The sequence below is a fragment of the Triticum urartu genome, chromosome 4A (assembly GCF_056163025.1).
Source record: "Triticum urartu cultivar PI428250 chromosome 4A, HENAU_Tu73, whole genome shotgun sequence".
Lineage (NCBI taxonomy): Eukaryota > Viridiplantae > Streptophyta > Magnoliopsida > Poales > Poaceae > Triticum > Triticum urartu.
In genome coordinates, this window is record NC_141876.1 from 405,276,922 (window position 1) to 405,289,609 (window position 12,688).

General features: G+C 49.3%; 1 protein-coding gene across 4 annotated transcripts; it reads right to left on the reverse strand.

Annotated features, from left to right (window-relative positions):
• Positions 1 to 454: 454 nt before the first annotated feature.
• Positions 455 to 2,513, reverse strand: LOC125554778 (non-specific lipid transfer protein GPI-anchored 12-like). Of its 4 annotated transcripts, none has more exons than XR_015601269.1 (3): positions 1,853 to 2,513; positions 1,026 to 1,317; positions 455 to 900 (listed from the first exon to the last, which is right to left on the reverse strand). XR_015601269.1 is itself a non-coding variant. In XM_087518485.1 (2 exons), the coding sequence occupies exons 1-2, from the start codon at positions 2,337 to 2,339 to the stop codon at positions 1,184 to 1,186; spliced, it is 621 nt and encodes a 206-aa protein (XP_087374611.1). In that variant the 5' UTR covers positions 2,340 to 2,513; the 3' UTR covers positions 455 to 1,183. The 4 variants fall into 4 exon arrangements, 1 of the variants encoding a protein (XP_087374611.1); XR_015601268.1 differs by having other exon boundaries at positions 455 to 910; XR_015601267.1 differs by having other exon boundaries at positions 455 to 935.
• Between the last annotated feature and the right edge of the window lie 10,175 nt (positions 2,514 to 12,688).

Consider the following 12,688-nt stretch of genomic DNA (forward strand, 5'->3'; position numbering starts at 1 on the left):
GGAGGAGCCCACTGGGCAAGGTGTGGCAGCCGCCACACTTTGATTTGGCACCAACTTTATATATATATAAACATATACTTTTCTTCATAAAAATGCAAACATATACTGCTCGTTAGTTTTAGACCATGCTAGATTGATTCATTCAAACAAAGCTAGATGAAGCACATAAGTAGATCGAAAGCACACAAACTGGCAGCTTAATTGATGTGTTGCCCAGCACATACACATCTCACTACGTAGACGTACGCGAACCAGCTCGCTTTTACTGCACATGCCCATCTCACTACGTAGATGCAGTGGCGGAGCTTAGTGGAGAGCAACCTGGGCCATTGCCCCCAGCCCATAAGAAAACTAGCATATATCCCCTAGTATTCAGCCCATATGCCTAGTTAAAATCAGCCTAAAGTCATATTTCTTGCCCCTCCACAAAATCAGCCCAAGCTCCGCCACTGCGTAGATGTATGCAAAATAACTATCTTTTGCATCCCTGAGGCTAAAAATACCTCTCCAACAGATAGTGTAGATGCAAAAAATAATAATAATACATTTCCGTCTCCCGAAGATGCAAACCACAACACCTCGCGGTGCAAATTTGCATCTACACCTCTAGGAGATGTAAAAGGAACAGCAGTGTGTCAACCGCCCAACCGTCTTCATTGCACCTCTGCCAGCCCGCCCGCCGGTGATTTTTGCCATGAAATGCGTCGCCGTCGCCTGTCGGCCCATCCCTGACCCCACCGCCGGCAGCAGCGTCGTAGCCGTGGCCGACCCGCCGATTTGAGTCTGCTACGCTGATGACTGCCCGCCTCCGCCGCCGGCGATTTGTGCCCGAAAACGCCGCCGCTGCCGCCTGTCCATCCATCCCTAACTTCATCGCGACCCCACGGCCTATCCCCGCCACTGCATGTGTCTTCTCTAGACATCATTAAAAGATTCTGTGCAGTGTAGTTTGAATTGGCTATTATGTTTTTGCATCAATTTATTTTAGAGGGCATCAATTTTGTCTAGTTGACAGTTTGCCACACCTTAATTTTTTTTCGTCCTCCGCCTCTGATGGTGATGGTGTACACGGATCGATGCTATGCTGGACTTGAATCGATTTGATGTAACGCGTGTACATGTACAGTTGTACCGATGTGGCACGGGTACGGGGGCTGCCTCCGTCGGCGTGCGCGCTTGGGAGTTACGGCAGCAGCGTGAAGAGCGCGGCGCAGTACGGGAGGAGCACGAGGAGGAGAGGACGCCTTCGGCTCCCGTGCGTCGCGGGGCCGCCGTTCGCGGCTGACGTTGCTGGCGTCGTCGCCGGCGTGCCGTACCCTGCCGGGCGTTCACACTTTGTTAGTACAAGAAGGTTCTATCTTCTATGTGTACGTAGGAGTATGTGAAATACAGAAACATGGTTTGAACAAAACAGTTTGCTTCCATGAGACAATTTGGTTCATGCACTGTTTTATCGACTGAACAAGTCGCTACTCGACTGCCTCTCTGTCTGGTCGATGTTATAATAGCATTACTTGGCATGTATTTTGTTCATTTTTCATAACTCTGGTATGGGTTTCCTACATTACTTACATGTACAGTGTACTCTATTTTACATGTAGGATACAGTTGTGCAAACAGCAGACATATTGAAGCTAATTCGAGAATTGATCTGAACATCTACTACTGTAATGTCGCAGTTGACATGGTAATGTCTAATTACGCACGAGACGAGAGGATCAGAAATTCTTTTGGCATTCATCAGTTTCCTGTTTACACTACTGGGACGGACAACATTGCAAAGAAACGAAAAGGCTGCATTTGAAAAGGAGCATTTATTGCACGCTGCAGAGCATATACTGTCATTTCGTACCTGACGCCGGGGGCACGGCGCCGCCCGGCGGCTCCGCGCCGGGAAAGCCCAGCATGGCGCAGAGCCTGGGCGGCGGCGCTTCGACGCGGCAGATGGTGGGCAGCGCCAGCGCACGCACGGCGTCAACGCGGACCCCGAAGGACCCGTACCCGCCCACGAGCCCGCACAGGCAGGCGGCCTCGCCGTCCACGACGCCGGAGAGCGCCCCGCAGCAGCCCTTCTCCGGCCGCGTCAGCGCGCTCCCGGACTCCACGTACGTCAGGCAGGAGGACAGGTTGAGCTGCGCGCCCGTGCAGTCCAGTTCCCCCCAGCTGGGCGCCGGAGCCGCCGCCGGAGCGGCCGACACCTGCGCCTGCACCGCCGCCCGGGGCTGCAGCGTCGAGACCACAAGGAGCGCGAGGGCGACGGCCGCGGGTGGCATCATAGCCGCGGCGACGGCCCTGGTTTCTTGGTATCTGGACTGTGTCGGCCGTGCTCTGTTTGACATGTGGAGACGGGGAGCGCAGGGTGTGTCTTTGTTTTGTGTTCGTGAGTGAGCGATGGGGATGTGTAAACCGTTGCTACGAGCAACCGAGCAAGCAGTAGTGGGAAGGGGGCTGTGTCACTGTTTGGGTCTGGCGTTGCTGCCAATTGAGGCCATCGTCCATGGACCGTGGTCGATTCACTTGTTATCTTGTTGGGTCTCGTCTCGTCTCATGGCAAGTGGAAACTCGTATCCATTACTATCCCTATGCTTGCCTCTAGTTACCGTCAAAATGGCGAATTATTGCACAACCTACTATTCCGAGAGTTGAAATTCGTAAAGTCGTGCATTAAACGCCTGGACCACACTATCCAAATGCCGGCAAACCCGAGGGCAAACCTGGAGGAGATATGTGGGCGTCTGGACCTCCATCATGTAAGCATCCGATAACTCATATATACACACAAAACCCGTGCCGCACGTTCTGATCTAGAAGCGTCTCCGCACATTCATGTCGGTCTACCGCTCCACAACGGAAGCGTGGACGGCATGAATGTTGGTCTGACCAATCGCTATTTCAATTCTGACGCGGAGACCAAGGAGCCTACTCCGGTTGTTGCATGTTGAAGCGGCGCCGGTCAATCAGGCTATTTAAGCAGGACGGCCTCACCGGCAAACCCTACATCATATCTTCAATATGCGCACCGTCGTCTCTCATCTCGTCCTCCTCTCTCCTCTGCACTCCACTCCGTAGTGATGGGCAAGTCCGATAGCAGCTCCCTATGGTTCACGACGTCCGCAGGTGGATCCTCGAGGTCGTATGGATCGTAGCGCCGCCGCCGTCAACGCTCTCTGGGCCCGTCGGTGTCAACCACTTCGTCGGCTCAAAGTAGGAGGTGGTGCTCTCCTCAACCGACGACAAGCAATAGCAGCCGCCCCTCATCAAGGCCACACGCATGGACGAGGAGTTCTCGCCGCAGATGGCCCTCTCGATCGAGCGCTCGTGCCACAACCGCGGCCCGATGCCTCCCTCGCCGCCACGCAACCTCCGCATCAAGGAGGAGGCACCCTTGCCGCCGGCGCAGCACTTCGGTGGCGTCCAAATCGGACGATACGTGAAGAAGAAGGTCAAGCGGGTGTCCCTGTTGCCGCCGCGTAGCACGGACGGACAGTTCTTCCAGTCGGCGTCTCAGCCATGCAAATTCCGGTGCGGCAAGGAGACGACGCTTCCATCACCTCCTCGTCGGTCCAGGAGCCAGTGGCGCCCAGTGAAAATGGAGGAGGCTCCCAACCCGATCGCCAGTGCGTGCGGCCGCCTCCTCCGCTACCTTGCATGTGGCGGCGACGGTGACTCATCCTTGCGCAGCATGACAACTGCCCACGAGGCAGCCGAGCAGGCACGCTGCCGTCCCCTCTTTGTGAATTTAGACATCGCGGTAGATTGGGTCCTACTGACCCCAACCTCGATTAATTTGTGGATGTGGGGTTGATTGTGGAGGTGTAGTGGGGCTCCGCGACATTTTAGAGAGGTGTGGTAGTAGGTTTGGGCGGTTAAGAATTTCTCTTGGACCCTCCACATCATGTGTTTTTTTGGAGCAAATGAGGATGATGCGGAAGTGGAGGCTTTAAATCTTGTATCCAACTCTTCTTTGACAATGGTCTGAATCTCCTTCATGGAAGCGGATTTAAATTTCGTCATTAAGGGTGTGAAATGCGCAAATTTCGTCATTAAGAGCAACTGTTTTGTGCGGCGGGGGGAACCTTTGATGGTACCCCTAGGGAACCTCTGTTGCCGTGTTGTCCCAAATCCTCCTCCTCGGTATTTGTCGGATTCAGGGCTCCGTAGACCTAAGAAAGGTTCAAACTCTGGGGCGTGTGCGAAGAACTCAACCTCTCCAGCCAACCAGTTCGTCGCCCCCACGGCCTAGCTTGATGAACGAGGAAGAAGGTAGACGCAGCAGTTTACCCAGGTTCGGGCCACCTAGCGGTGTAAGACCCTACTCCTGCTTTGGGCTGGATTTGCCTCACGAGGGGCTGAGATGAACTAGTACAAGGAAAGAACAACCTCGCGAGGTCTGCTCTTGTGAGGGAATGAGTTGAGAGGTTTGGATCGGGTCAGAGAGAGATCCCCGCTATGGTGGTGGCTAGCCTATACTTATAGTGGCATCGGTCCTCTTCCTCCAAAACGTAGGCGGGAAGGGATCCCGCAGTGGCCAATTTGAAAGGAGACAAGTAGTACATCTTATCCTAACGAAAGGTGGTCTTCGCCTGCAAAGCTTCCGGTCGTGACGTTGCGGTGGGCTTGGTGATGACATTTGTCCTGCCGTCCTGGTGGTCTTGGTCTTGATGCACGGGAATGGAAACCATTGCCTGATTCTTCGGGACCCCGTGCCTGCGTGTAACGCCCGGATAATTAAGCTATAGTAATCCCAAGTTAATGGTGCCATGTCATCACATTACTGTTGCTAATCCTCATTTAATCCAAGTCACAATTCAAATTCAAAACAAAGTTTAAAGTCAAAATTTAAATTTTGTCAAACATGAAAACTAAAATGTTCAAGTTGTTGCAAATAATCTTTGAATAATATTGGTGGCGTGCCAACATTTTTATAAAATGTTTAACGGCTATAAAATAAAGAAAACAAACAAAGAAGAAATAAATGAAAAAGGGAAAAGGCAAAATAGAAAAATAAAACACCCCCTTGTTCCCTGGGCTTTAGCCCACTAGAGCCGGCCCACTCCTCCTCCCTAGTCACCCCCCTCCTTTCCCTATTCACCCGATCATAAAATAAAGAAAACAAATAAAGCAGAAACAAATGAAAAGAAAAAGGCAAAATAGAAAATAAAACACCCCCTGTTCCCTGGGCTTTAGCCCACTAGAGCCGGCCCACTCCTCCCCGGTCACCCCCTCCTCTTTCTATTCACCCGACCGGGCGCGTCCCACTCGTCCCCGCCGCGCCCGCCTCACATCACCGCCGTGTTCCTCGTCTCCGCCGTCGTCCTCTTCCTCGTCCCCATCAACGAGCGTAAGCCGGGAGCCACCGCACCGAGCCCGGCAAGCTCGTCTTCTTCACTACTGCTACTAAGCTATCTAAGGCTTTTCTTAGCCGCTCGGTGAGCTCCTCTACCTCCTACTCCTCCCCGGTTGCTCTCTCGCGCGCCCTAGCTAGCTGCCGTCGACGCGCCCGAGCGCGCCGCCGCCTGCGCTCATCGCCGACATGTTTCTGGTGACCAAATGGTCACGGACTCGCGACCGCTGGCCTCACCGCGTCACGTACGCCTCGCCTAGCCCATCAGCTCGACCGCTAGCGCACTGCACTGACGCCTTCACCGTAGCCCGTAGCCGCTCTGCCGCAGACCTTGACGCCGGCGCCCCGGCCAAGTCCGGCGATGCCACCACCACCACTCGACGCGCCGTCGAGTGGTCGTTCAAACGTGACCGGCCCCGACCAATATAGTGGCTTGTAGACAAAATCTGCCGTGCGCGTGTGCCTCCACTGCATTCTGGCATCGCCGGCGTCGACGTGGCTGGCCGGGCCCCACCTCTGGGCCACTGCCAGTGGGTCCGCGGACCCAGTCAACGTGCTGACTGGGCAGCCCAGTGTCACTGACATGCAGGCCCCATCGCATTTTTAGTTAAGTAAAACGTTTTATAAATAAAATTAATTAGTTAATTTAATTAGTCATTGACATGTGGGGCCCAACCACTAATTAAATCTGTTTAGCTAAATTAAACTGTTGTTAGCCCCACTGTCTATGACAGGTGGGACCCAGCTGCCAGGTTTGACGTGAACAACTGTGGTTGACATGTTGACCTCATGCTGACGCAATAATTCATTTTTGTTAATTTAAATAATTCCAGAATATTGTTAAAACTTTGAAAAAATCATATAAAATAATCCGTAACTCGGTTGAAAAAGTTATATACATGAAAGTTGCTCAGAACGACGAGACGAATCCGAATACGCTCTCCGTTCATCTCTCATGTGCCCCTAGCATAGCGCACATGCAACCATTGCCCTCCGTTTCATTTGTCCGAAAATGCCAAACTTCAGGGAAACTTTCCCGGATGTTTCCCCCTTCGTCGGTATCGTGTAGCCTTGCGTTAGTTCACCCCTAGCGATACTTATTGCTTGTCATGTATCTGTTTGCTCTGTATTTAATGTTTCTCCCCCCTCTTCTCTCCGGTAGACCCCGAGACTGATGCCGATGCCCCTGTGATCGACTACGTCGACGACGACCCTTCTTCCCTTTCAACGGAGCTTCCAGGCAAGACCCCCCTTTGATCATCACGATATCGGCCATTCTTTTCTCTCGTGATTGCATTAGATTTTGCTACTGTAATTGATTGCTCATATTCTGATGCATAGCTTGCTTTTGTAACCTGCTCATTGTACCTTACCTGCTTACCCTAAATTGCTTAGTATAGGTTGATTAGTGATCCTTCAGTGACCCCACCTTGTCCTTGTTACCCCTGCTTCATCATCGACGACTCGATCAACGTGGTCGACGACCAGAGCCCGACACCTCACATCACATCACGCCCCTTTTGTTGCTCGACTCTGCGGAGCTATTATCGAGTGCCAAGGGTGATACCTCATAACACACTCCTGATGATGACTCTCTAGTGTAGCTATTCGGTCGCGGTCATCGAGGGTGATTCCTCCTTGACAACTCCCGGTACGACTCTATCGTGCAACCCCTCAAGTGTGAACCTTGAGAGTGGTTCCTCTTATGTTCACCTTGATGATTACATCGAGTGGAATCCACCGAGGGTGATTCCTCGGGTTTTCCTCCTTAATGTTTTGGACACACGGTTACCTTGACTTTACTTGAGACCATTGTTGAAGTCGGGTCGGCCCTGAGGGGTACCCGCAAGTTGATGTGGAAGTCGGGCGGGCCCGTAGAGCACCCGCGAGTTTCCTACGTGGTGCGGCCGGGCAGTTTGGGCCCTTGCCACAAGTCCACGAGACGGGGCGATGGGGTCACATTATCGTGAGTCTCTGCTCGTCTCCGCGAGCCCCCAACGCACTAACATGTTTGGGTATTTGTTCTGAGTTGGCCTTTCGCCTTTACGCACTAACCACCACGCGAGAATAGTTATGGGCCTCGACGTCGTGGTATCAGCCAAAGCTTTGTCAGACGTCCAGTTCAACATTGTGGGCCTGTCGGGCCAGTGCCATCCAGTATGAGGTGGTGCTCGTCTCGGCTCGTCGCACAACGACCCGGAGTGCAATGGGCGATCGGCCCAGACCCCGGAGTGCTTAGGTTGTAGACTGGCAGGGACCTCTCTGCTGAGCCTAGGTAGGGCTATGGCGTGTTGACCTTCCGAGGCCGGGCATTACCCAAAAAAGTGTGTCCGGCCAGAGTAATCAAGCGTGTTGGAAAATGTGGTGCACCCCTGCAGGGAAGTTATCTAGTCGAATACCGTGTCCACGGTAACGGACGTTTAGACTTGTATCCTGATCTATTACAACTAGAACTGGTTACTTGAGACATGTGATGGATATTTGGCCCCGGGATTGCTTTCTCGCAGGGAATCGAGGAAGTATCTCTAGGCGTTAATACTACAACATGTTTGTTAAATATAAACTGCTATTCTTTACTCTTCTACATGCTACAAGATGCTTGGAGCTGCTTGAAGATGCTAGTCTTCGATAGGCTAGGCCTTCCACTCTATTCTGGCATTCTGCAGTTCAGTCCACAGATACATGATACGTCCATTTTGCATCATGCTTTTATATCGATATTTATTGCATTATGGGCTGTTATTTCATATTATGTCACAATACTTATGGCTATTCTCTCTTATTTTACAAGGTTTACATAAGGAGGGAGAATGCCGGCGGCTGGAATTCTGGGCTGGAAAAGGAGCAAATATTAGAGACCTATTCTGCACAACTCCAAAAGTCCTGAAACTCCACAGAATACCTTATAATAAATAATGAAAAATCCTCGCCAAAGATGAAGACCAGGGGGCCCACACCCTTTCCACGAGGGTGGGCCCCCCCCATAGGATGCGCCCCCTACCTCGTGGGCCCCCTAGTGGCTCTCCGATGACCATCTTCTCCTATATGAAGTCTTTCATCGAGAAAAAAAATAATAAGCAACCTTTCGGGACGAAACTCCGCAGCCACGAGGCGGAACCTTGGCGGAACCAATCTAGGGCTCCGACAGAGCTGTTCTACCAGGGAAACTTCCCTCCCGGAGGGGGAAATCATCGCCATCGTCATCACCAACGCTCCTCTCATCGGGAGAGGGCAATATCCATCAACATCTTCATCAGCACCATCTCATCTCAAAACCCTAGTTCATCTCTTGTATCCAATTATTGTCTCCAAGTCCGGGATTGGTGCTAGTAGGTTGCTAGTAGTGTTAATTACTCCTTGTAGTTGATGCTAGTTGGTTTAATTGGTGGAAGATCATATGTTTAGATCCTTTATGCATATTATTACCCCTCTGATTATGAATATGAATATGCTTTGTGAGTAGTTACGTTTGTTCCTGAGGACAAGGGAGAAGTCTTGCTATTAGTAGTCATGTGAATTTGGTATTCGTTCGATATTTTGATGAGATGTATGTTGTCTAGCCTCTAGTGGTGTTATGTGAACGTCGACTACATAACACTTCACCATTATATGGGCCTAGAGGAAGGCATTGGGAAGTAATAAGTAGATGATGGGTTGCTAGAGTGACAGAAGCTTAAACCCTAGTTTATGCGTTGCTTCGTAAGGGGCTGATTTGGATCCATATGTTTCATGCTATGGTTAGGTTTACCTTAATACTTTTGTTGTAGTTGCGGATGCTTGCAATAGAGGTTAATCATAAGTGGGATGCTTGTTCAAGTAAGAACAGCACCCAAGCACCAGTCCACCCACATGTCAAATTATCGAAGTACCGAACGCGAATCATATGAACGTGATGAAAACTAGCTTGACGATATTCCCATGTGTCCTCGGGAGCGCTTTTCCTTATATAAGAGTTTTTCCAGGCTTGCCCTTTGCTCCAAAAAGGATTGGGCCACCTTGCTGCACTTTATTTACTGTTGTTACTTGTTGCTCCTTACAAATTATTTTATCACAAAACTATCTGTTACCACTTATTTCAGTACTTGCAGAGAATACCTTGCTGAAAACCGCTTATCATTTTCTTCTACTCCTCGTTGGGTTCGACACTCTTACTTATCGAAAGGACTACGATAGATCCCCTATACTTGTGGGTCATCAAGACTCTTTTCTGGCGCTGTTGCCGGGGAGTGAAGCGCCTTTGGTAGGTGGAATTTGGTAAGGAAAAATTTATATAGTGTGCTGAAATTTACTGTCACTTGTTACTATGGAAAGTAATCCTCTGAGGGACTTGTTCGGGGTATCTTCACCCCAACCAGTATAGCAAAGAGTTGCTCCTCAACCTACTGAACCTATTGAAAATGAAATTCCTTATGAGTATCCTTCGGGTATAATAGAAAAACTGCTAGCTAATCCTTTTACAGGAGATGGAACAAAGCATCCTGATGAACACCTAATATATGTGGATGAAGTTTGTGGATTATTTAAGCTTGTAGGTATACCCGATGATGTTGCTAAGAAGAAGGTCTTCCCTTTATCTTTGAAGGGAGACGCATTGGTATGGTATAGCCTATGTGATGATACGAGATCATGAAACTATAGAAGATTGAAATTGGAATTTCATCAAAAGTATTACCCTATGCATCTTGTTCATCGTGATCGCAATTATATATATAATTTTTGGCCTCACGAAGGATAAAGCATCACTCAAGCTTCGGGGAGGCTTAAATCAATGTTATATTCATGCCCCAATCATGAGCTTCCAAGATAAACAATTCTTCAAAAAAATTATGCTCGGCTTTCTCAAAATAATCGCACCATGCTCGATACTTCTTGTGCTGGCTCTTTTATGATGAAGACTATTGGATTTAGATGGGATTTATTGGATAGAATTAAATGCAACTCTGAAGATTGGGACCTCGACAATGGTAAGGAGTCAGGTATGACACCTAAGTTTGATTGTGTTAAATCTTTTATGTATACCGATATTTTCCGTAAGTTTAGCACCAAATATGGACTTGATTCTGAGATAGTAGCTTCTTTATGTGAATCTTTTGCTACTTATGTTGATCTCCCTAAGGAGAAGTGTTTAAATATCATCCTCCCATAGAAGTAAAAGTAGCTGCACCTATTAAAGTTGAAGAAAAGACTATTACTTATAATGATCCTATTGTTCCTACTTCTTATGTTGAGAAACCACCTTTCCCTGTTAGAATAAAGGATCATGCTAAAGCTTCAACTGTGGTTTGTAAAAGCAATATTAGAACTTATACACCTCCTGAACAAGTTAAAGTTGAACCTAATGTTGCTATTGTTAAAGAGCTCTTGTCTGATAATATTGATGGGCATGTTATTCAGTTCTGCGGTGAAACTGCTAGAATTGCTAAACCTTGTGCTAAAGATAAACATAGACCTGTGGTAGGCGTGCCTGTTATTTCTGTTAAAATAGGAGAACATTGTTATCATGGCTTATGTGATATGGGTGCTAGTGCTAGTGTTATACCTTATGACTTGTATAAAGAAATCAAGCATGAAATTGCACCTACTGAGTTAGAAGATATTGATGTTAGAATTAAACTTGCTAATAGAGATACTATTTCAGCAGTGGGAATTGTTAGAGATGTTGAAGTATTGTGCGGGAAAACTAAATATCCTGCTGATTTTCTTGTTCTTAGTTCCCCACAATATAGCTTTTGTTGCATTATATTTGGTAGACCCTTCTTGAACATTGTTAATGCTAAGATAGACTGCGAAAAGAATACTATTGGCTTGGATGATATGACACATGAATTTAATTTCTCTAAATTTAGTTGTGACGCCCCCGATTTAATCGTACACTAATCATACACGCAAACGTGTACGATCAAGATCAGGGACTCACGGGAAGATATCACAACATAACTCTACAAATAAAATAAGTCATACAAGCATCATATTTACAAGCCAGGGGCCTCGAGGGCTCGAATACAAGAGCTCGATCATAGACGAGTCAGGGGAAGCAACAATATCTGAGTACAGACATAAGTTAAACAAGTTTGCCTTAAGAAGGCTAGCACAAACTGGGATACAGATCGAAAGAGGCGCAGGCCTCCTGCCTGGGATCCTCCTAACTACTCATGGTCGTCGTCAGCGGGCAACACGTAGTAGTAGGCACCTCCGGTGTAGTAGGAGTCGTCATCGAAGGTGGCGTCTGGCTCCTGGGCTCCAACATCTGGTTGCGACAACCAGGTAGAAGGGATAGGGGGAAAAGAGGGAGAAAGCAACCGTGAGTACTCATCCAAAGTACTCGCAAGCAAGAAGCTACACTACATATGCATGGGTATCAAATGGAATAAGGGTATCATATGTGGACTGAACTGCAGAATGCCAGAATAAGAGGGGGATAACTAATCCTGTCGAAGACTACGCTTCTGGCAGCCTCCGTCTTGCAGCATGTAGAAGAGAGTAGACTGAAGTCCTCCAAGTAGCATCGCATAGCATAATCCTAACCGATGATCCTCCCCTCGTCGCCCTGTGAGAGAGCGACCACCGGTTGTATCTGGCACTTGGAAGGGTGTGTTTTATTAAGTATCCGGTTCTAGTTGTCATAAGGTCAAGGTACAACTCCAAGTCGTCCTGTTACCGAAGATCACGGCTATTCGAATAGATTAACTTCCCTGCAGGGGTGCACCACATAACCCAACACGCTCGATCCCATTTGGCCGGACACACTTTCCTGGGTCATGCCCGGCCTCGGAAGATCAACACGTCGCAGCCCCACCTAGACCAACAGAGAGGTCAGCACGCCGGTCTAAACCTAAGCGCCCAGGGTCTGGGCCCATCGCCCTTAGCACACCTGCACGTTGCGTGGGCGGCCGGAAGCAGACCTAGCCTAGTGGCGTTCCAGTCCAATCCAGCGCGCGCCGCTCCGTTGCTGACGTCACGAAGGCTTCGGCTGATACCACGACGTCGAGTGCCCATAACTGTCCCCGCGTAGATGGTTAGTGCGTATAGGCCAGTAGCCAGACTCAGATCAAATACCAAGATCTCGTTAAGCGTGTTATTTTGAAATAACCGCGAACGCCGTCCAGGGCCAGGCCCACCTCTCTCCTAGGTGGTCTCAACCTGCCCTGTCGCTTCGCCACAAAGATCCACACAGAGGGCCGTTGGGACAAAGGTCCTTTCAGCCCCCAATCCGTGAATCACTCGCGGGTGCTCCACAAGCCGACCCGTCTTTAGTCACCACATGTATCCTGTAGAAAGTATATAGTATATACCCGTGATCACCTCCCGAGTGATCACGGCCCAGTAGTATAGCATGGCAGACGG

Coding starts and splice junctions, on each gene's coding strand:
- LOC125554778 (XM_087518485.1), bottom strand. CDS start 2,339: ATGTCAAACAGAGCACGGCCGACACAGTCCAGATACCAAGAAACCAGG. Junction 1,318..1,852: donor CGCCGTGCCCCCGGCGTCAG/GTACGAAATGAC, acceptor AACGCCCGGCAG/GGTACGGCACGCCGGCGACG.